Genomic DNA, 24,989 nt, shown 5'->3' on the forward strand with positions numbered 1-24,989 from the left:
GTGCATGTGTACATGTGTCCAGGTGTTTGTGCGTGTGGTGTATTTTATTTTATTTTTTACATTTTATTAGGATCCCAATTAGCTGTTGCAAAAGCAGCAGCTACTCTTCCTGGGGTCCACACACAACATGAAACATAATACAGAATGACATACAGAATATCATTAGACACGAACAGCTCAAAGACAGAACTACATACAAAAAAAATGTATAGGAACACGTAGCCTACATATCATTGCAGACGCACAAACTATCTAGGTCAAATAGGGGAGAGGCGTTGTGCCACGAGGTGTTGCTTTATCTGTTTTTTGAAACCAGGTTTGCTGTTTATTTGAGCAATATGAGATGGAAGGAAGTTCCATGCAATTAGGGCTCTATATAATACTGTATGCTTGCCTGAATTTGTTCTGGATTTGGGGATTGTGAAAAGACCCCTGGTGGCATGTCTGGTTGGATAAGAAGTGTGTCAGAGCTGTGTGTAAATTGACTATGCAAACAATTTGGGATTTGTTTCTTATAAAAAGAAGAAGTGATGCTGTCACGATCGTCATAGTGAGGAGACCAAGGCGCAGCGTGATATGAATACATGTTCTGTATTTAATGAAGAAAGAACACTGAAACAAATTTACAAAACAACAAACGTGACACTATATAATCTAAATGTGCATACACATGCAACTAGACATAGATAATAACCCACGAAATACCCAAAGAAGATGGCTGCCTAAATATGGTTCCCAATCAGAGACAACGATAAACAGCTGCCTCTAATTGAGAACCAATCTAGGCAACCATAGACATACATAAACACCTAGATGGTTAACAACCCCATAAACCTACAAAACCCCTAGACAGTACAAAACACATACATCACCCATGTCACACCCTGATCTAACCAAAATATATAAAGAAAACAAAGAATACTCGGGTCAGGGCATGACAGATGTAGTCAGTCTCGCCGCAACTCTTAGACAAGAGAAACCGGCATGCATAGTATTTATATCAACCCTCTGATTACAATTAAGAGCTACATGTGCTGCTCTGTTCTGGGCCAGCTACAGCTTAACTAGGTATTTCCTTGCATCCCTGGACCACAAGACTGGACAATAATCAAGATTAGACAAAACTAGAGCCTGCAGAACTTTCTTTTTGGAGTGTGGTGTCAAAAAAAGCAGAGCATCTCTTTATTATGGCCAGACCTCTCCCCATCTTTACAACCATTGAATCTATAGTGCCTTGCGAAAGTATTCGGCCCCCTTGAACTTTGCGACCTTTTGCCACATTTCAGGCTTCAAACATAAAGATATAAAACTGTATTTTTTTGTGAAGAATCAACAACAAGTGGGACACAATCATGAAGTGGAACGACATTTATTGGATATTTCAAACTTTTTTAACAAATCAAAAACTGAAAAATTGGGCGTGCAAAATTATTCAGCCCCCTTAAGTTAATACTTTGTAGCGCCACCTTTTGCTGCGATTACAGCTGTAAGTCGCTTGGGGTATGTCTCTATCAGTTTTGCACATCGAGAGACTGAATTTTTTTCCCATTCCTCCTTGCAAAACAGCTCGAGCTCAGTGAGGTTGGATGGAGAGCATTTGTGAACCGCAGTTTTCAGTTCTTTCCACAGATTCTCGATTGGATTCAGGTCTGGACTTTGACTTGGCCATTCTAACACCTGGATATGTTTATTTTTGAACCATTCCATTGTAGATTTTGCTTTATGTTTTGGATCATTGTCTTGTTGGAAGACAAATCTCCGTCCCAGTCTCAGGTCTTTTGCAGACTCCATCAGGTTTTCTTCCAGAATGATCCTGTATTTGGCTCCATCCATCTTCCCATCAATTTGAACCATCTTCCCTGTCCCTGCTGAAGAAAGGCAGGCCCAAACCATGATGCTGCCACCACCATGTTTGACAGTGGGGATTGTGTGTTCAGGGTGATGAGCTGTGTTGCTTTTACGCCAAACATAACGTTTTGCAGTGTTGCCAAAAAGTTCAATTTTGGTTTCATCTGACCAGAGCACCTTCTTCCACATGTTTGGTGTGTCTCCCAGGTGGCTTGTGGCAAACTTTAAATGACACTTTTTATGGATATCTTTAAGAAATGGCTTTCTTCTTGCCACTCTTCCATAAAGGCCAGATTTGTGCAATATACGACTGATTGTTGTCCTATGGACAGAGTCTCCCACCTCAGCTGTAGATCTCTGCAGTTCATCCAGAGTGATCATGGGCCTCTTGGCTGCATCTCTGATCAGTCTTCTCCTTGTATGAGCTGAAAGTTTAGAGGGACGGCCAGGTCTTGGTAGATTTGCAGTGGTCTGATACTCCTTCCATTTCAATATTATCGCTTGCACAGTGCTCCTTGGGATGTTTAAAGCTTGGGAAATCTTTTTGTATCCAAATCCGGCTTTAAACTTCTTCACAACAGTATCTCGGACCTGCCTGGTGTGTTCCTTGTTCTTCATGATGCTCTCTGCGCTTTTAACGGACCTCTGAGACTATCACAGTGCAGGTGCATTTATACGGAGACTTGATTACACACAGGTGGATTGTATTTATCATCATTAGTCATTTAGGTCAACATTGGATCATTCAGAGATCCTCACTGAACTTCTGGAGAGAGTTTGCTGCACTGAAAGTAAAGGGGCTGAAAAATTTTGCACGCCCAATTTTTCAGTTTTTGATTTGTTAAAAAAGTTTGAAATATCCAATAAATGTCGTTCCACTTCATGATTGTGTCCCACTTGTTGTTGATTCTTCACAAAAAAATACAGTTTTATATCTTTATGTTTGAAGCCTGAAATGTGGCAAAAGGTCACAAAGTTCAAGGGGGCCGAATACTTTCGCAAGGCACTGTATATGTTTTGACCATGACAGTTTACAATCTAAAGTAACGGCAAGTAATTTAGTCTCCTCAAGTTGTTCAACAGCCACATCATTCATTACCAGATTCAGCTGAGGTCTAGAACTTAAGGAATGATTTGTACTAAATGCAATGCTCTTAGTTTTAGAGATGTTCAGGACCAGTTTATTACTGGCCACCCATTCCAAAACAGACTGCAACTCTTTGTTAAGGGTTTCAGTGACTTCCTTCGCTATGATTGTTGATGCGTATATGGTTGAATCACCAGCATACATGGACACACACACATGCTTTGTTTAATGCCAGTGGCAGGTCATTGGTAAAAATAGAAAAGAGTAGAGGGCCTAGAGAGCTGCCCTGCAGTTCACCACACTTTACATGTTTGATATTAGAGAAGCTTCCATTAAATAAAACCCTTTGAATTCTATTAGATAGATAGCTCTGAATCAACGATATGGCAGTGGTTGAAAAGCCAAAACACATACATTTTTTCAATAACAGGTTATGGTCAATAATGTCAAAGACTGCACTGAAATCTAACAGTACAGCTCCCACGATCTTCTTATTATCAATTTCTTTCAACCAATCATCAGTCATTTGTGTCAGTGCAGTACATGTCAAGTGCCCTTCTCTATAAGCATGCTGAAAGTCTGTTGTTAATTTGTTTACAGAGAAATAGCATTGTATTTGGTAAACACAACTGTCATTGTGTGTATGTGTGTCTTAGTATGCTCTCACAACAACTAAATGCAAACATTCTAAGCTAACCAAACTAGCTGTTAACCTTGTGCAGTATATTTCTTAACATCTCCTGTCCAGACATGTTACTATCTTTATTGTTTAAACTTATGTAACAATATTAAGCATCAAGAAATACTTGACACATGACCTTGATCAGGCATTATTCAACATCATATGTACAATACAACCACGGAATGCCTTAGGAAAGCATAATGGCAATACAAACATTATACTTTAAAAAAAATCTAATTTTTGCTGTCTATACCATTGTTATGTCGAGACTTTTCTTGTAACAATATCTTCATTATGTAGGCTACTCTGATTTCTTACCGAGAAATATTTTTCACATGTAAGACCCCATTGTTAATAACACTGTATCTTTCTCAGCCTTGTTACAACTCGTGTCTTCAAGTTTCCTATGTTTACACTTTCCATCACACTCTCTCCCACAAGTGTTTCTTAGTTATGAAGAACAGTATAATCTAACTAAGTGGTGTTTTAGTAGAGGCTCTTTGTATAGTATTTCAACATCAGCCTGCTCTGCTCATTGTGAAAGATCCATTCTGCTTATTATGTGATCAACCAATAATGGTTGGCGGTATTATACATACTTTAAATTGTGTGTATGTATGATCATACAAAACAGAAATGAGAAACCACGGTATTAGAGCGCAACTAACAATTACTGTGGGAAAAGGCTCTACTGTACATCCTGTATAGTCAATGTGAAGCCCAAGCCTGGGAATGTAATTTTTTTTTCAATATGTTGGGGCTGGGGTTTGGTTCTCTCACACGAGTTATCCTTGTCACAAAGTTATTTCTCACGCCTCAAAAGAAAACATGCAAAGACCAAAATGGCACATCCCTATGATTTTCAACAACAATGCCATCAGCTTCACTAAAACCATAGAAAGGTACATTAATCTAATGATTAGTTTGGAAGTACTAATTAAAGATGCATTAATGTAATTATTTGATTATACTGTACATTTTCTTGAAAATGTAAGACATTTTCAACGGTTAAATAACTAATGTGCTATTTCAATAAAACATTTTTTTAAATGGTTAAGAGATGATTTCTAAAACTATTTTGTTTTATTGTGTTTTTACATCTAGAGGATGCCGTGCCAGCTAGTGTAATGAGGCAGTTGTACAGCCCGACTGTAAAAATAGAGAGACTCAAACCCCTATGATTGTGTAATGAAACCATGAAAGTAGTGCAGCTAATCTGAAAGCTGGTGTTTGGATGATGTTTGAATGTAAACCCAATGTAAGTGTTTTGGTACACAGAATGTGTTTAAAAACAGAATAGAAGTACTCTGAAACACCCAAAGTGGTTCTTCAATCTGAATATTGGTGTTTAAAAAAAGATGTTGTGATAACACTTTTTGGGGTTTCAGTGCATGTAAACGGCAGCATCAAAACACACACACAAAAAAAAATGTTTTGCAGACTGTGTCTCTCATACAATCAAATTGTTAAGAAATACACAGTCAAACACATACCCATATTGTAAAAATATATTCTGTGGTGAATTAAAATGGACAAAAAAAGAAAAATAACATATACTAAATTTAAATATTTGACTTTCACTGAGGTCATTTCAATGATTTGTTAATTTCATTTTACCAAACATTTAAGAATAAATCCAACTTAATATGTTACTCAAAAAGTAAGTATACATGATTAGGATAACAAAAGAGAGAAAATTGAGTGACTTAACTTTTTAGAAGATTGTGGGTAATTCAACCTTTTTGACTTTATGATTCTTATACACAATGTTGTTTGCATGTTTGAAGAAAGAAAAGTAGTCTTCTATATTAGTATTAATCAGTTCTTTGTACCATGAGATGTAATGGGATCATGATGAACGGATATCAACACCGTCAGACAAAATTACGGTCAATGTTGAGAGGAAGCATTCCCAAATCTAAACATGAGAAAGAAATACAGTATTCTACAATACTTACTGTAAAACATCTCATTATTGCTGGTGGATTGAGAGCTGTACTCAACATAGCCTGCCAAAATGGGTTAAACTGGCAAATTATTAGACAGATCAATGTTAAACATTAAAGTACTTCATAAGGGATCTAATTCCGCACTAGACAGAATTTTAAACACCAGAGTGTTGAACCATTTCCGGTAGTGTGCCCAGTCCCTGGCAAGGTTTTGCACAACACTTAAGTTTAGTTACAACACCATGTAATCTTTCAAAAACATCTCAGGATGATGTGTTTCAATACTCCAGCAAAGTTAAGGTTTCATCTCCTTCGCGTTGGTGGCACATCAGTTGCCACTAGTTTTGGTGTTACAAAGCACTTAATTTTAAGTGCAGAGCAGGGATCATTAACTACATTCAGCTGCGGGCCTTTTTTTTCTTGAGTGGATGGTCGGGGGGCTGGAAAGTAATTACATATTATTTGTAGACTGCAAATTGACCGCAAGAAACCCAAACAGATATGTTTGACTAAAACAAAATAATTTCACACCTTGCTTACATTTGCATTCGATTCGTGTGGGAATACTTGGGAACAGCTTTCTTAAATGAAAATCACTTGGAGCTGTTTTCCTGGAGTGTTTTTTAGTTTTTTAATTACAGTCTTATGTCCAACTACGAAAATTCCACACCAAATGTATTTTAAATGTTTTGCTCAGTACTTAGGGGGGCAAATTCAGCCTGCCAGTTGGGGAACCCTGGTGTAGAGAAATAACTGTGTGGGTGAGACTCTTCAAACCACAATATTTTAATTTAAGGATGCTCTTCCTTTTGTCCCACATTTTCCCAAATTAAGAATTGAGTGTGGTACAATACTGCCTGATGGGTGACATGACATTACACACTCAGTATATTACCTTATTGACCCTCCAGAAGACTTTGAATGGCCCCACATATTGTGGGCTGAGCTTCCGGCAGGACATGCAGAGCGGGAGGTTCCTGGTGGAGAGCCAGACGAGATCACCAGGATGGAACACTGTAGTCTCACTGAGGTGGCGGTCCGCCTGCTCCTTCAGGCAGCAGCAATTTGGAGCCTCACATGGACAGCGTTCCAAACCTCCTCTGCGTGCCAGAACCAGTCATCCACCGCAGGAGCTTCGGTCTCGCTCGGTGTCCATGGAGCCAGGGCCGGCTGCTACCCCACAACGCACTGGAGTGACAAAGTGAATTCTGGGCGTACGCTGCCCAGGGAAGGAACCGGACCCACTGCCGGTCATGGCAGTGACTCTTAAGGAATCTCCCCAGCTCCTGGTTCATCCTCTTCACCTGCCGTTGGACTGAGGCTGGTACCCGGAAGTGAGCATGACCATGACCCCCAGCTTCTCCATGACGGCTCTCCACGTGGAGACGATGTCTTTCGGAAGGCCATAGTGCCGAAAGACCTGCTGGAACAGTGCCTCAGCGACCTGAGAGCGGCAGGGAAACCAGAGACAGGGACAAAATTGAATGATTTTGAGAATATTTCCAATGGACAGATGAGAGCAAGGCTGAGGCACAGGAAGGGGAAGGAGTTTCATTGCTGGAGCATGCAGGGGAGATTTGGTTTGGGCACATACTGAACAGGAGTTGATGTAATGAGCGACGTCCTGCACCAAGGTGGGCCACCAGTACTTAGTGAAGATAGATTGAAGGGTGCAGGTGATACCTAGGTATCCAGCGACAAGGGATGTGTGCGCCCAGGTCAACAGCCGATCCCTTACCTCTGCACCTAGGTGCGCTTCGGAGGGCAGTTAGCAGGCACGGTTTCCCTCTCCAGAGCCTGGCGGATGTCCATTTCCCAATGCACGGCACATTGATTCGGGAGGGCGGAATGATGGGTGCACTCAGGACAGGAACCTCTCCCAAATCGTGGAGATGGGAAAGGGCATCAGCCTTGATGTTCTTTGAACCTGGGCGGTATGACAGAGTGAAGTTAAATCTAGCGAAGAAAAGGGCCCACCTTACTTGGCTTGGGTTCAGCCGCCTCGCTGTCCGTATGTACTCCTGGTTCCGATGGTCGGTGAGAATGTGAAATGGGTTCTTGATGCCCTGCAGCCAGTTGTTCCACTCCTCTAGTGCCAACTTCATTGTCAGGAGCTCCCGGTCGCCCGCGTCATAGTTCCTCTCCACAGGAGACAGTTTTTAAAGTTATATTCACATGGATATAATTTGTGGGTTACCTTGGCGTTGTGACAGGACAGGCCCCACGCCCACCTCTGAGGCATCCACCTCCGCCATGAAGGGCAGCGTAGGATCTGGGTCTTTCAGCAATGAGGCGGAGGTGAAATGCCCCTTCAGTATGCGGAAATCCTCATTGGCTGTAGGATTCCACACCAACGGAGACGACCCTTGAGGAGAGGCGATGGAGATGAAGTTCTTAATGAAGCGGCGGTAGAAGTTGACAAACCCCAAAAACCATTGTAGTCCCTTTATGGTGGTTGGTACTGTTTAGTAAAAAATTCGGGCCCGGCAGTCACCAACGGGAGAGGGTAGCGGTAGTGATGGAATTGAGAACTCTAGTCGATGCACAGGCATAGACCACCCTCCTTCTTGGCCACAAAGAATAAGCCTGCCGATGCAGGGGAGGTGGATGGGCAGATTAAACCCTGTTGGAGAGCATCCTGGTTGTACTCCTCCATAACCTTGGTTTCAGCCACCGACAATGGTTAGATGCAGCTGCTAGAGTTTGCTAGCAGGTCGACGGCATAGTCCCAGGGGCAATGTGAAGGGAAACCTCCCGGAGATCCTGGTCAACCTCCGGGATGTCGACCTGTAGGGTAACCACAGGACTCTCAACTGACGTGGAACCACAATGTGAAAGCAGGTCTTCCAACATCCAGGTGCCCAGGCAGTAATCTCTATTCTCCACCAGGAGTTGGAGGGGTTGTGGCGTTGGAGCCATGGGAGGCCGAGGATGACTTTGTGTACGGGTGCTTTGAGGAATAGAAGGCTTTCCTGGTGCAGGGTCCCATGGTAATGGTGAGTGGTGCTGTGATGTGTGTGATTGTCCCAGATCCCAGTGGTCGATTATCCAGAACTTGAACCGGAAATTAAGAGGTGAGCGGGTATGAGGTTATGTTAAGGGAGGAAACAAGGCCTGGTCAATGAAAGTCCTCATGGAACCGGAAACGACTAGACTTTTAGAAACAAGGGACAGCCAGCTGATGAAAAGCGATACTTAAAGGGCTCGGTGGAAAGTGATGGAATACTCACACCTACCCCAGGAGACGGATGATCATGGGGCCGTCCCTCTGCTCCAGTGGATCTCGAGTTGGGCTGTAGCAGACAAGCTGTCTCCGACGGCGTCGCTCAGTCGTGGGGAGACATGTAGGCTCTGAATCAGAACGGTCAACGAAGGAGGGCGAGAGGTGATGAAGACTCCTTTGATTAGAGCCGTAAACCTCTCATAGGAACCCAGTTCCTCCTCTCCTCTCCCCCAGGCGGCTGTAGCCCACTCCAACGCCCGTCCAGTCAGCAGGGAAATAACTGTGGCAACCTTGGACCTCTCGGTGGTAGTAGCTCCCACCTGATGAGTGAATTAGAGGGAACACTGAAGGAGAAAGCCAGGACATTTGAATGGAGTCATTTGTCCGGGAGGGACAAACGGGCATCGCTGACCTGGGTGGCCTGCTGAATGAGCTGATGTGCTGGCTCGACTCATGGTAGAGGATCCTTCGATCGTTGGAGGTGACGCCTCGAGGAAGATCTAGATGTTGAAGAACACGGAGGACCTCATCCATCAACGTCGCTAGTTGTGCCAGCTGGTCATTGTGTTGGCGAAGCAGATATTCCTGTTCATTGACCATCTGGGAGATGTCTTGGTTGGCTGCTGCTTCCATCTTGTGAGGTAGTAAGCTTAACAAAGACACAGGAAGTCAGGAAGCAGGTGCAGTCGGTGAGTTTAATATGAATGAACATAGCGAGAATACAAGCACAAGAGTAGCATCTGAACATGAATACGGGGATGATCCTGCCTGATGGGTGATATAACAAAGTGATAGATAAAGGGGAAGTAATCAGGAAAGTGAGGAAGTCCAGGTGTGCTTGATGATGAGGCGCAGGTGTGCGTAATGATGGTTGTCAGGTGTGTGTAATGATGGGTTGCTGGACCGGTGGTGAGTAGACCTGCGAGCGCCGGAGTGGGGGAGCGACACTAAAAAGTATGACTTGCTTTTACAAATGTAATCTCTTCTATCTTCCCACTGTAATCTCCCGTGTTTGATTATTCTTTGTGTAAAAGGGGGTAAATAAATCCCTACATGCTTTTCCATTTCAGAAACATCACACAAAAGATGTCCAAGCTTCCCAAAACTGTCACACACTTGTTCACACTCTTGTCTCTGTAACAAGCTTGAAATGTTGGGGATGGAGCTATCAAATCAAATTACATTAGATATAACCGTTGGAATGTTGGCAAGGATGGTAGTTACGTGTGTTGCTAAGCAGAGGATCACTGGTTTTAGCCCAGTATGGGGCAGTTGGACAGTGGAGGAAGCAAAAGTAGTAAGTGCACACTGACCCCATGTTGTCAGGGTATTCACAATTTGTTTATCACTTTAATTGAACATTTACAGTACCTTCAGAAAGTATTCAGACCCATTGACTTTTTCAACATTTTGTTATGTTACAGCCTTATTCTAAAATGTATTAAGGCACACGCCTTTCCAAATATATAAGGTCCCACAGTTGACAGTGCATGTCAGAGGCCTGAATGCTGGCCTGAATGCCAAGCTTCACGTCTGGAGGAAACCTGGCACCATCCTTACGGTGAAGCATGGTGGTGCAAAAGTACAGAGAGCAAAGTACAGAGAGGTCATTGATGAAAACCCACTCCAGAGTGCTCAGGACCTCAGACTGGGATGAAGGTTCACCTTCCAACAGGACAATGAACCGAAGCACACAGCCAAGACAACGCAGGAGTGGCTTCGGGGCAAGTCTCTGAATGTCCTTGAGTGGCCCAAAAAGAAATGGAAGAACTTATTCAAGAAAGATCCAGTGTAATATATTATACAAATAAAGTGAACTGGATGGAATATGGACCAAATTCTTTTTCAATCTTCAACATAAAAATGCTACCAAAAAAATGTATTGAAACTTGTTACAAATTATGGAGTCATGCATGATTCACCAAATTATATTTTGAAAGAGGAAGTAAAGAACTTGTTTTCATTACAGTCCATCTCCACTAACCGAAGCTAATTGTATGGATTTTTTTCTCCAATTAATGATGTAAAATTAACATCTATACAGAAAGACTCATGTGCAGGCCAAATTACAGAGGAGGAACTTCTTGATGCAATTAAAGCCTTAGGCCGGGAAGTATACCAAGCTTTTTTTATAAACTCATAGGACCATTATTAGCATGTTTTAACCACTCCTATATAAATGGTAGATTATCGGACACGCAACAAGAAGGTCTGATTTCAATATTACTGAAACAGGATCCAAGTGGTATGTATAAAGATCCAGTCCATTTAAAAAATTGGAGGCCTCTTACACTACAGTGTTGTGATGCAAATCTAAATGCTTGGCGCATAGAATTAAAAAGGTATTGTTATTATTGATCCTAATCAGACAGGTTTTTTTACATGGATGATACATTGGAGATAATATAAGACAAGTACTAGAAACAAGAGAATACTATGAAATATCAGGGACACCAGGCCTTGCTGATTCTGAAAAGTATTTTGATAAAGTATGACTGGAGTTTATTTATAAATGCCTAGAATATTTCAATTTTGGAGAATCTCTTATAAAATGGGTTAAATATATGTATAGTAACCCTAGGTGTAAAATAGTAAATAATGGCAACACCTCAGAAAGAATTAAACTGTCAAGAGGAGTAAAACAAGGTTGTCCACTATCGGCATATCTATTTATTATTGCCATCAAAATGTTAGCTGTTAAAATTAGATTAGGGATTAGAAATGCGTGGTTTTAAAATAAAGGTGTCATTGTACACTGATGATTCATGTTTTCTTTTAAAACCACAATTAGAATCCCCCCACAGCCTCATAGAGGATCTAGATACTTTTGCTGACCACTCTGGATTAAAACCAAATTATGACAAGTGTACTATATTTCGTATTGGATCACTAAAAAATTCAACTTTTACATTACTGTGTAGTTTTCCAATAAAATGATCTGAAATGATCTCACTCCAATAGATTTTTATAGAAAGTTGGCAAAAATAGATCTTGCTACCATGGAAAGGAAAATAGCTGCCTATTTGTGGAAAAAATCTACTTCTTTGGGATCGATGTCCCTTCCACGGGACAGTTGAGCTAACATAGGGTAATGCGATTAGCATGAGTTGTAAGTAACAGGATTATTTCCCAGGACATAGACATATCTGATATTGTCAGAAAGCTTAAATTCTTGTTAATCTAACTGCACTGTACAATTTACAGTAGCTATTACAGTGAAAGAATAACATGCTATTGTTTGAACAGAAATGGAATGGTTCATTGGATCAGTCTAAAACTTTGCACATACACTGCTGCCATCTAGTGGTCCAAATCTAAATTGCACCTGGGCTGGAATAATACATTATGTCATTTATCTTGCAAAACAAAGATGATGGTACAAAAAAAGACAAAAGAACGGTTGGATTTTTCTTTGTATTATCTTTCACCAGATCTATTTTGTTATACTCTCCAACATTCCTTTCACATTTCCACAAACTGCAAAGTGTTTCCTTTCAAATGGTACCAAGAATATGCATGTCCTTGCTTCAGGGCCTGAGCTACAAGCAGTTAGATTTGGGTATGTGATTTTAGGCAAAGATTTGGGTATGTGATTTTAGGTGAAAATTGAAAAAAGGGGCGGATCCTTATTAACTCTTTAGTCATATCACAGTTGACCTATTTGCTTATGGTTTCCCCTACACCTAGTTTAATATTATATGAACAAGACATATTACATTTTATTTGGATTGGTAAGCCAGATAAAATTAAAAGGGCCTATTTATATGACGAATATGAATTCGGAGGGCAGAAATGATTAAATATTAAAGCATTAGACCTCTCACTAAAGGCATCAGTCATACAAAAGTTATACTTAAATCTGAAAAGGTTCTCTAGTAAATAGGTAGGAATGTCTCACCCCATGTTCAAGAATGGCCTTTTTCCCTTTATTCAGATTACAACCGCTCACTTTCGGGTGTTTGAAAATGAAATCATCTCCAAAATATTGTTATTTAAAAAAAACCTGCCTTAGAAAGATGGGTTGCAATTTCAGTTTAATCCACCTGAAAAGATAGAACAAATAATACAACAAATATTGTGGTTAAACTCAAATATACTAATTGATTCTTTTTTTTATTTTTTTTCGATAATTAAAAAAAAAAGTATAATTTTTGTAAATTATATCATAAATAGGACTGGTGGAGTTATGTCACACATGCAGCTAACACAGACATATGGAAATGTCTGCTCTACCCAAAATTACAACCAACTAATTGCAGCATTACCACAAAAATGGAAGAGGCAAGTAGAAGGGGAAAAAAGAAAGGAACTTGTCTGTCAGCCCTGCAAAAAATTCCATAAATGGTTAAAGAAAATTGTGATAAATAAAAACATATACCAATTTCATTTAAGGACCAAAAAATTGACAGCTGTGCCATATAAACTGCAAAATAGAGATTTTCGATGTACCCATTCCATGGCACATGGTTTATGAATTGAGAAGCAAAACAACGCCGATTCAAAACTTCAAATGTTTTAATTTAAATTATTATACAAAATTCTTGCAACCAATGGAATGTTATATATATGGGGGATACAATCTTCCCAGGTCTGCAGATTTTGCTGTGACGAGGCATTAGATCATTTATTTTGGTATTGTCCAATATGTAGCTCGTTTTTGGTAACAGGTCCAGGAATGGCTGAAGAATTGCAACATTTGCCTAGAACTAACGCTGCAGATAGCAATACTGGGTGATTTGAAAGGTCATAGTCAATCAATCAATAATATAATAAGTATTTTAGCAAAAATGTTTTTCTTTAATTTACAATCTGTAGAAGCTATGAGAATAGAAATGTTCAGTACTTTTGTGAAGCATCACAGCACAGTTGAAAAATACATGGCAAATAGAAATCCAAAATGAATGGTTTTAAGAGATAGATGGGAGGGGTTGAATTGAGCTGATGGGTGGGACTAATAACAAGATAACCAATGTAAAACATACTGGGTCTGTAAAATGTATTTAGGTTCAGACATTCTGTGAAATAGCACAGTTACAAATACAAATCAAACTGGATGGACATCAGAAATAGAGGAAGGACTAAAAACAAACTAAATATAATTATTGTAAAATAGATTGTGTCCGTAAATGTGTATAATATGTATAAACTGAAGGTAGAAGCCTAAGTGTTATTGTTTATTAGTTTACTCCAATTGGGGGAGGGGTGGTTGGGTTTGCGGGGAATAATAAAGGTATATTCTAAAAAAAGTATGTATGTATGTATATATGTGTATATGTATGAATGTTTATGTATACATATAAAAGTACAGAGAGATCATTGATGAAAACCCACTCCAGAGCACTCAGGACCTCAGACAGGGACGAAGGATCAACCTCCAACAGGACAATGACCCTAAGCACACAGCCAAGACAACGCAAGAGTGGCTTCGGGACAAGTCTCTGAATGTCCTTGAGTGACCCGGGCAGAGCCCGGACTTGAACCTAATCGAACATCTTTGGAGAGACCTGAAATAATTGTGCAGCAATGCTCCCCATTCAACCTGACAGAGCTTGAGAGGTTCTGTAGAGAAGAATGTGAGAAACTCCCCAAATACAGGTGTGCCAAGCTTGTAGCGTCATACCCAAGAAGACTTGAGGCTGTTATCTCTGTCTATGGTGCTTCAACAAAGTACTAAGTAAATGGTCTGAATAGTTATGTAAATGTGATATTTCCATACATTTTTATAAATTAGCAAAAATGTATAACCAGTTTTTGCTTTGTTATTTTTATTTTACCTTTATTTAACTAGGCAAGTCAGTTAAGAACAAATTCTTATTTTCAATGACGGCCTAGGAACAGTGGGTTAACTGCCTTATTCAGGGGCAGAACGACAGATTTTTACCTTGTCAGCTCGGGGATTCGATCTTGAACCTTTCGGTTGCAAGTCCAACGCTCTATTATGGGGTATTGTATGGAAATTGAGAGAGAAAAAAAAAAGGCTCTAACCTAAAAAAATGTGGTCTGAATACTTTACAAAGGCATGTATGTGCAGTATCAATAGAAACATTACACGGTTATCAGGACTTCAGTTAGAGAATCATCAGCTCTGTCTTCCTGGCACAAAAAGTTCCATCCGAGGGGCAAGCGGACCACATAAATGCTGACTAAAAGGTTTAGATCACATGCACTTCAACTACCACAGCTTTAACACTACAGAGTACCAAATAATTAGTGATGTTTAAAGGGAAGCCATCAGCAGTTTTGAGGGCAATGTTGCAATTCAAACCTGGGCAAATTCTGCTGACTGACATGGGCCTGCAGATTTCCGATGTGAATTTCACAGAAAAGGTGATTAATAGTTAATTGGAGGTTGACCTAACCCCTAGACTTTTAAAGTGATCGACATAGTGCTGATGTGCAGAGACACTACACTGAGTATACCAAACATTAAGAACACCTTCCTAATATTGCCCTCAGAAAAGACTCAATACATTGGGGCATGGACTCTACAAGGTGTCGAAAGCGTTCCACAGGGATGCTGGCCAATGCTTCGTACAGTTGTGTCAAGTTGGCTGGATGTCCTTTGTGTGGTGGACCATTCTTGATACACACGGGAAAATGTTGAAGAGAAAAACCCAGCAGCATTGTATTTCTTGACACAAACCAGTGCGCCTGGCACCTTCTACCATATCCCATTCAAAGGCACTTAAATATTTTGCCTTGCCCATTTAACCATCTGAATGGCACATACACAATCCATGTCTCAAGGCTTAAAATCCTTTGTTAACCTCCAAAAGTCTAAGCCATACTATAGCCCATAGAAACACATTGAATAACACATTCATTAATGGCAAAAAAGACATTCAAATTATAAATAAGGAATAAGGCTTTGAAGTGTCTGTCCTATATCTAGGAGATATAGGACATATTTGAGTTGTTTTGGACACATATTCAACATGTTATCTTTGTTAGAAAAAAACTACCTCCATACTTCAATTCACATACTAAAGTAAACATCTCTTAATAGAAAATGACTCAAGTAAAAGTGAAAGTCACCCAGTAAAATACTACTTGAGTAAAAGTCTAAAAGTATTTGGTTTAAAATATACTTAACTATCAAAAGTAAAGATAATTGCTCAAACAAATAAAAAAACAATAATTTTATCCTTATATTTATCAAACCAGAGGGCACTATTTTCTTATTTTTTATTTATTTATGGGTAGTCAGGGCACACTCCAACACTCAGGCATAATTTACAAACAAGCATGTGTGTTTACTGAGTCCACCAGATCAGAGGCAGTAGGGATGACCAGGAATGTTCTCTTGATAACTGTGTGAATTGGACAATGTTCCTGTCCTGCTAAGCAGTCAAAATGTAACGAGCACTTTTGGGTGTCAGGGAAAATGTATGGATTCAAAAGTACATTATTTTCTTTAGGAATGTAGTGAAGTAAAGGTAGAAGTTGTCAAAAATAGAAATAGTAAAGTACAGACAGATACCTATAAAAACGACTTAAGTAGTACTTTAAATTATTTTTACTGAAGTACTTTACACCACTATAGACACGTTCATTTTGATTAATTAACTCCAGGAGTATAGCCAAGCCTGTAAAATAAAAGTGTTTTTTGTTGTTGTAGAAAGCAACATGCATTGAAATTGGTTGATTTTGCAGCACTATTCATAAACACATGCGCATACACTGGAAGATGGGCCATGATATTTACTTTCTGCATCCCATGATTTGTAGTGCTCATGAGAGCAACGTCACTAAAAACGATGCAGAACATGATTTGAAACTCTGATTTGATTATCAAACAATTAAGTAAGAGGCCTAATTTAGATGATACACAACGCCTTGAAGAAAATGGTCTAGTTATCTGAACAAGGTGTGCCTTTTGCTAAAGGAGCTGCAATTAATGTTTCCTGTAAACAGGCTATTAAGCTTTGCCTCTGGCGGCTACGGTCTTATGATTAGAACTGAACGTGCGTGCGCATGAGCCGTTAGGCTACTCTCCACCCATTGCCGAACAAATATAAACCAACAAGCAATTTAACATATAACAACATTGGCAGCGCCACTTGATATAGACCTCTCCTCCGATGACTGTTTAGCCTACAAGTGGACAAGTGACAGGATACTGCAGATGCTTGCTTTCTAGACACACAGTCTTTTCAATGTCAACTACTTATTGTAACAGGAACAGTGGCGCGCCAGCCTTCGGAGAGACACTTTTTTAACGACATTATTGGTGAGTTTTAAGCAACTTGTTCCTCTTATGGTTTTCAGAATTGGACAATTAAAAGGCTACTACTCTATGATGGTTTTATGTTCCACTTGTTTTAATTTCATAACTGGTTTTAGTATAAAGCACACGTGAAGCAGCCTAACCAGTCAGTTATTCATTGCAGGTTATGCAAGATACAGAACTTTCTGGTTGCCTAGTCGGCCTATTGCATAAGACCACTTTTACTGTGTTAGTCTATAATAACTTTATGTAGCATTCATGGATAAGGCCTCACTAAATCAAATAACACTGCTCTTGAAGTGCTTGAACTCTACTTTTGTGCTCATTTATTATATTATTATTATATTTATTATTATATATTATGTTACTTTTATGTTAGTGTATGATCACTGACAACTTGTGAAGGCCTACAGAAAGACTACTTTTATACTGTATTCTTTCAGAGATTTAAATTAATTTTGAGCCATCATACATGATTTCTGAAGTACCATCTCTCAAATTACAGTACAAAACATAGACACCTTAGGGTAATGATTCACACCATGGTTAACCCACCAATTCTTGGATGTGCTCTTAGTTCACAAATGAAAGGCTACTGTAAAAGAAGCCCAGACAGTTCACTAATGTTAAAGCCAATAGGTCAGTTTGACAGAGACTGTGCCAGTGAGCATGGTGGAGAGAATGGATTACTATCAAATGTCAAAAATGCCAAAACAGTAGTTTTGTCTGCTTTTTTTTCCACATATACAATGGTCATTGATTTGACCCCACCCAAGTTGTATCCATATTGACTTTGATCTGTCAGCCGACATGCTGTAACATTGTTGATCCATAGTGACTGTTTTGGTCCTGTCTGTTAACTCCTGGTCTAATAAGTTTATGTCACTTCGAGTATGTAATTAGTGTTCAATGCTGAAATGAAACAATGCTTTATATCTTCTGATTCAGTGTGGTGGATTAATCTTTTTGGTAGTTTTTTTGCAGAACATTGTATATCATCAACCACTGCTGAGGCTACCACACAATGGATGTTCTTTGCATATCATCGCAGTGTCTAAGAAAACTCTCACACCAGCTTTGTGTACTTAGATAACAAATATTATTTTACCCTTCCCATCAGCCGCTTATTGAACAGAGCTCGGAAAGGAGTAAGAAAATAGCTATATTCTTTGATTTGAGGCTGGATACCTGAAACATTTATTTATTGAATCTCAAAGAAGCAATATACCTCGTTATTTATTAATCATATCGGAAATCATTGTTAAGTAATTTTGAAACTATCCTAATATTTAGAATTTAGTTTTGAGATTCAAACACACACGTTTTTTGCAATGGAGTCTTCCACTAGAGCATCTCTCGCAGCAGCCACCACTTTAGCTACCGCGGCCTATTCAAGCGATATGTCAGGCTACCTTTGGCTACTGATCCTGGGCTTTGTCATTGCCTTCATCCTGGCCTTCTCTGTGGGGGCCAATGATGTGGCCAACTCATTTGGCACGGCGGTGGGCTCTGGCGTGGTCACCTTACGGCAGGCCTGCATCCTGGCCACTATCTTTGAGACCGTGGGCTCCATGCTGCTAGGGGCCAAAGTCAGCGAGACCATCCGCAAGGGCATCATCGATGTGAACATGTACAATGGCTCCGAACACGTGCTGATGGCAGGCTCCATCAGTGCCATGTTTGGTGAGTGCTTATATGATGGTCACTGTTAGGAGTTCCGAAACTCCTTGCATGCTATGTTGATTTGAAAGGTCTCAATGGCATTTGTTGATATCCTTTTGAAAAGGGCAACAAATTAGGATTTTGTTCATGTTTGTGTTCTACAGGTTCTGCTGTGTGGCAACTGACCGCTTCATTTTTGAAGCTCCCTATATCTGGAACCCACTGTATTGTGGGTGCGACACTTGGTTTCTCCATGGTAGCCAAAGGTCATCACGGGGTCAAATGGATGGAGCTACTACGCATTGGTATTTAAATGACTGTGGAGATACTCTGCAATAGGGACTTGCTCAGAAATTATTATTGTGAGATGACAAGACTATTAAAATGGTGCTTATGACAAGTCTTACAATGTGTTATATCTTTATCATAATGCATTATATATGTCTGTGTTAAGGAAAGTGTTGACGAATAGTGTTGGTCAGAGACTCGTTGAAATATGCATTGAAACGATTCTCTTTTAAAATACCCCTATTTTCTCTCTGTAGTGGCATCTTGGTTCCTCTCACCTCTGCTGTCAGGCATCATGTCAGCAATTCTCTTCTATTTTGTTCGTAAATTCATCCTGAATAAGGTAAGATAAACCTGTAATTCACTATTGTTTATAGTGTTTCAACTTTCCCTTGGGGAGTGAATGTAGAAGGATGAAATTACTTTTTCAACACATGGGGAGTGTCTGAGGAATATATGAAATAACAATGATATTTAAGAAGAGATCCTTAGCTATGTACTCCAAGCCAGACCTTACCCATCCTGTCTTCCTCAGGAGGACCCTGTTCCCAACGGCCTGAGAGCTCTCCCTGTCTTCTATGCTATCACCATGGCCATCAACCTGTTCTCCATCATGTTTACTGGAGCCCCTTGTGAGTACAATACATACTATGTCACAATGCACACATACACACCACCTACTTCATCCTCCCAAAACGCTCTCTCACAGCACTAATGCAGGGACCATTGACACCCCTGGAGCACGCTTGATGCCTTATTAAAGTGTCACTGGAGGCACCAAGAAGTCTGCTTTGATGACATCTGTAAATATTTCACTCCTATGTTTTGTCATTCAGCATATTTAACTACCTGAATCTTAGAAAAGCAAGCATGCCGCTGTCAGAACCTCTGCAATGACATTTCTTATACTGTGTTTTGGAAACAATTTTATTTTCAAGTTGAATGAGCCACTGAGAGAAATGTGGATATTAAATGGGACATTTCCACTCCTTTGTGTTTCACTTGCAGGGCTGAACTTTTCAAGAAGTCAACTGGCCTGGGCCCTTCACTGAAGGCTGCAGGCCGGTGTATGTCAAGGATTAATATACACCATAACCCCTGCACACAGCACACATTCAGCACACATTCAGCACACATAGACAGCAATATATAGGCTATTTTGTATGGTATTGCTCATTTAACAGGATAAACATTTTAATGCTTGCCCACATACTCTTTTCACATACACTTGCCCACTTTTTCTGTTTCTCAGACACTCACAGTATCACAGCTGATGCTGATAATCTCACTCACTCCAACAGACACGTAATCAGAACCACACAATTGCATGTAGTATCATTGAGAGCAGGGCTTTCCTACCCTGTTCCTGGAGAGCTACCGTCCTGTAGGCTTTCACTCCTACCTTAATCTAGCGCACCTTATAATTAGCTGGTTGATAAGCTGAATCGGGTTAGTTACAACTGGGGTTGGAGCGAAAACCTACAGGAGGGTAGCTCTCCAGGAACAGGGTTGGAGAACCCTGATTGAGAAGATAAGAAGTGTTCTCTTGGGAGCCTCTTGCTGTATCTATGGCAGTAGGAGATTCAATGTCACTACATTACAGCATTTTCCATCCTGTATATTTTTATTGTTCATCTCTTCCTCTTGCTGTAAATGGTGTTTGGCTCCCTCTCTCTTACTTCTGTCAAGTCTTCATTAAAATAGGCAGAGCTAGACATCTTCTTTTGCTTCATATACCACTATGAGACACTTTGAAAGAGCATCTCTTAATTACATTTACTAGTTAGCTATACATTAGTCTGTTACATTTCATTCGCTACCGGATTAAACAGGTAAGTATTTGATGAAAATGGTGTTACTAACCATATAGTATAAACATGTGTTAATACGTAGGAAACAAAAACATAAAAACAATTAGTAGTGATTGGTACATAGTAATGCACTGGCCTATTTTAGAGTGACCCTAAATCACATAATCACTATGCCACAGCGCCTGTCTGACTCCCATTATCTGTTGTGCAGAGCATGTCCTCTGTCTGATACTGCTAATCTCTGAGGTCATACACAAACAGCTTAGCTGGAAGTTAAACATTTCTCAAGAAATTCTACCATGTGTCTCCCATCTCATGTGATCATGAAGTAAGCAGGGGCATAGAAACTACCAAGAAAGGACAGCAAGAGGGGCCATTTGGTTTGTGCCATCCTAGTGATTATCTAAATGGACTTTGAAGGCACAAGCAATAGTATCCTCAATAGTGTACTGGACACTGGCATAACTTAAATTAAATGGTCACTTTCTACTTTATTCAAATGACTGAATTATGTACAATTTCAAATTTTAGAAAAGGCATCTAACCCAACTACGAATGTAAACTGAGATATATTCGATGTTTTGTGCAGAATTTTGTTGCTATGACTGTGATAAAATACAGTGGGAAATGTTGACAATCCCATGGCAGGTGCTGTGTATGATGACCTTGGATTATGTGGAGGGTAAATGCTTTAGTGAAAGCGTCCTCTGAGCATTCTGGTCTTTGTTCCCTTGTCCTGTACATAGTGCTGGGGTTCAACAAAATGCCATGGTGGGTAACACTGCTCATATCGCTAGGCTGCGCCCTCGTCACAGGTCTGGTCGTGTGGTTCTTCGTCTGTCCACGGCTCAAGAAGAAGATCAGGCGTAAGTGGCATTGCTGTACTTTTTCTTTAATTTGCAAAAAATAAATACTGGACTTCAAACTTGTGTTGTTTTAAAGGGAATTGACTGATATGAAAATAATCCTGAGTGCTCCCTTTCTGCCTGTTTGTCACCCAGGTAAAGTTGCCTCCAGCCCCTGTATGACTCCACTGATGGAGAAGACCCCTTCCAAACCTGCCCTACAGGAGCATCCCTCCACAATTCAACCTTGTGACTCTGTTCCCCAGACACCACCAGCCTATGAGAAAAGGGCGGCCTTTAAGATTGGAGGTTCGGAGGAGGCTGATCTGGACAGCAACATGGACACCAAAGACTTAGGTGCTAGCAGCGGTGAGATCCCCCTACTTTGTTGCAAGTGGCTAGTAACCATTTTAGTTTTATGGCACAATACATTATTTGTAAATGTATACATTTTATATAGATAAAAGTATTATAATATTATTACATTACTAAAGTAAGTGTTATAGTATTTGTACACTCATCTGTATTGTTTGAACTGAATGTATTGTTGCTGGTTATCCTTAGGTATTAATGGCATGGGCCCCATGACCATCACGGACCCACACAGTGGTCAGGCTCACACTGTACACAAGGATTCAGGGCTCTACAAAGACCTGCTGCACAAGCTTCACCTAGCCAAGGTGGGTGACTGCATTGGTGACGACGATGGGAGGCCCATACGGCGGAACAACAGCTACACCTCTTACACCCTGGCCATCTATGGCATCCATGGGGACCCCAGATACAAGGAGGGAGAGCTAGCAGATCAGCGGAGGAGATTGCGGCTGGACAGCTACAATAGCTACTGCTCGGCAGTAGCAGATGGTGGCACAGTGGCTAAGGAGGAGGCAGGGGCTGTGGGGCTGACACTGGAGGCTGGCCAGGACATACTCCAAGAGGAGGATGAGCTGGAGGTGGACCGGCCAGAGGTCACACATCTCTTCCGGTTCCTTCAGATCCTCACTGCTTGTTTTGGCTCTTTCGCCCATGGAGGAAATGATGTCAGGTATGCTAGGATAGAGAATATGGAAAAATAATTACTGTCTGTGAATTATCATAGGCTGATTATAGGCTGTTATTCTCTCTCAGTAATGCGATTGGTCCTCTGGTGGCTCTGTGGCTGGTGTTTGAGAGTGGCTCTGTGGTGTCCAATGCTCCCACACCTATCTGGCTGCTGTTGTATGGAGGAGTGGGCATCACTGCTGGGCTCTGGGTGTGGGGACGCAGAGTGATCCAGACCATGGGCAAGGACCTCACCCCAATCACCCCCTCCAGGTATGCCATGCACTCAAACTAAATATCTGTGTTTTACATGAGTCTGTGGGCCAATACAAAAACATATCACATTGTTCAAACTCCCAATGTTTATTCAGTATGAATGTCATTCATTGTAATCTTGCATCGTATTACACAGTATAGTGTATAATGTGGATCTTATTTGCTTCCTCCAGTGGATTTAGCATTGAACTGTCCTCAGCGCTCACAGTGGTAGTGGCCTCCAATATTGGTCTCCCTGTCAGCACAACTCACTGCAAGGTAATTCAACTTTAAATGTATAGATGAGTCTATCCAATTTCTTAGCCTAACAACAAGAAACTCTATGGTGCTAAATCACTGTTAAGAAATATTTTTGAAAATCAGTGTTTTATAACAACATAATGGAGGAGTCGCATGACATGTTAATAAGTCATTCATTCATTGACCAGTGTGAGCCGGTAGAAACAAGTGTAAACCTGTGCATTGTGTTGAGTAAAGTTGTTTCTATTATGCTCACTCAGGTGGGCTCTGTGGTTGCTGTTGGATGGCTGCGCTCCAGGAAGGCTGTTGACTGGCGTTTGTTCAGGAACATCTTCATCGCCTGGTTTGTAACCGTCCCCATCTCTGGGCTCATCAGTGCTGCCATCATGGCTCTCTTCACCTATGTTATCCTGTGAGGTTCAAATGGACCTGGGATGACCTTGACTTCACCCCTGACGAGGGTCTACTACACTGTAGCCGGGGATACTGTTGTTTTCTCACTGACCATAGTTTAAAACTGTGTTGAAAAATGTGTGTTTCAGCATGTTTATGTTATCTGTACATATCAAGTCCTGACTCTGTTTCTTGGTTTCTTTATACACATGTGTTTACTGCACAGTATTCAGCATCATTGAAGTTGATTACTATGTAATGTTGATCATCTATCTATCATGTAATGAATTGTTTGAAAAATTGTAAAATGTCTAGTTTACAGAAGAACTAGAAGGTGTCCCTCCAATGGTGTTTCTAATTACATTTTTTGATTCAAAATAAAATGACATTACTAACCCATTTGTTGTTGGGGTTATGACGTCAGTACACTTACCAACAAGAAAATACAATGCAGTAAAAACATAGACAATTCATTTTAAATAGTCAATTCATATTTAGTTTGAAGAAACAATAGATAAATACCCTCTGTCATGATTTGCGTAGGCACATACAATACAGAGACATTGTAATCCTCATAAAATGTAGATTATTCTAGTCTTTCATTCACTTAATCAAGGTTGCCATTCACTCTAGATTACAAACATTTATGCTATGTGCGGCACTTGGGTGATAAACATCTAGAGGATCATAATGAAGTAGTGGATACCACTGGACAGTATTTAAATCTATATGTAGGCTAGTGTGTGTGTGTCCAGATAATTTGACCCTGCGTGGGACTGAGGTGATCTGTCACACAGTGTAAGTATTTAGTGATGGATAAGATCCAGGAGATGATGCACACACTAGCCTACATATAGATTTAAAATGCAATACATCATTTTGTTGACTATGAAATAGGCTGTGCAATAGAGATGAGTCTATACTACAACTATATTATTATATTGCAGTATGTACAATCACAAAGCGAATTGAGCAACTGCAGGCAATTTCATGACCATTTTTTAAAAGAATGACTCAGCAGCCCAATTATTAGCTATGCCTTTGCTGGGCAGTATTCACAAACCTATATGATCTCTTGCAATTATATAATTGCCACCAAAGCCCAGTCTGGCTAATAATACTGTCAGTGCTGGTTGAGCATGAACAGTCTGGGGTTTGGACCAGGGACACTGTGTTGAATGAGTTCGTGGGGTGAGTGCAATACCGCATGGACAATAAAATAAATACTTTCTTAGCAGATGCAGCACTAATATATGGGGAGGCTAAACCCACTTATTAACAGAGTTGAGATTCGAGAAAACCAAATCATTGCAATAATAAAGTTGGCCGGAGCGGTGACGCTTCAAATAGTCGATAGAGGGCATTGTAGGAAAAATGTAACGTCGAATTTGACCTATAACACGGACGGAAGCGGAAG

General features: G+C 40.4%; 1 protein-coding gene across 2 annotated transcripts; it reads left to right on the forward strand.

Moving 5' to 3' along the window:
- The first annotated feature begins 16,815 nt into the window (after positions 1 to 16,815).
- slc20a1a (solute carrier family 20 member 1a) lies at positions 16,816 to 23,971 on the forward strand. Of its 2 annotated transcripts, none has more exons than XM_029677947.2 (11): positions 16,816 to 17,019; positions 17,990 to 18,699; positions 18,843 to 18,983; positions 19,224 to 19,309; positions 19,502 to 19,598; positions 21,524 to 21,643; positions 21,779 to 21,991; positions 22,187 to 22,667; positions 22,751 to 22,936; positions 23,113 to 23,197; positions 23,440 to 23,971. In XM_029677947.2, the coding sequence occupies exons 2-11, from the start codon at positions 18,348 to 18,350 to the stop codon at positions 23,593 to 23,595; spliced, it is 1,917 nt and encodes a 638-aa protein (XP_029533807.1). In that variant the 5' UTR covers positions 16,816 to 17,019; positions 17,990 to 18,347; the 3' UTR covers positions 23,596 to 23,971. The 2 variants fall into 2 exon arrangements, with proteins under 2 accessions (XP_029533807.1, XP_029533809.1); XM_029677949.2 differs by having other exon boundaries at positions 18,001 to 18,699.
- The last annotated feature ends 1,018 nt before the right edge of the window (positions 23,972 to 24,989 follow it).

Source organism: Oncorhynchus nerka, linkage group LG13 (genome assembly GCF_034236695.1).
Source record: "Oncorhynchus nerka isolate Pitt River linkage group LG13, Oner_Uvic_2.0, whole genome shotgun sequence".
Taxonomy (NCBI): domain Eukaryota; kingdom Metazoa; phylum Chordata; class Actinopteri; order Salmoniformes; family Salmonidae; genus Oncorhynchus; species Oncorhynchus nerka.

What these genes read in the sequence shown, in the direction of transcription:
- slc20a1a (XM_029677947.2), top strand. Translation starts at nt 18,348, where the DNA reads ATGGAGTCTTCCACTAGAGCATCTCTCGCAGCAGCCACCACTTTAGCT. An exon ending in CATGTTTACTGGAGCCCCTT is followed by an intron (nt 19,599 to 21,523) that starts GTGAGTACAATA and finishes TCCTGTACATAG; the next exon opens with TGCTGGGGTTCAACAAAATG. An exon ending in ACCCCAATCACCCCCTCCAG is followed by an intron (nt 22,937 to 23,112) that starts GTATGCCATGCA and finishes TGCTTCCTCCAG; the next exon opens with TGGATTTAGCATTGAACTGT.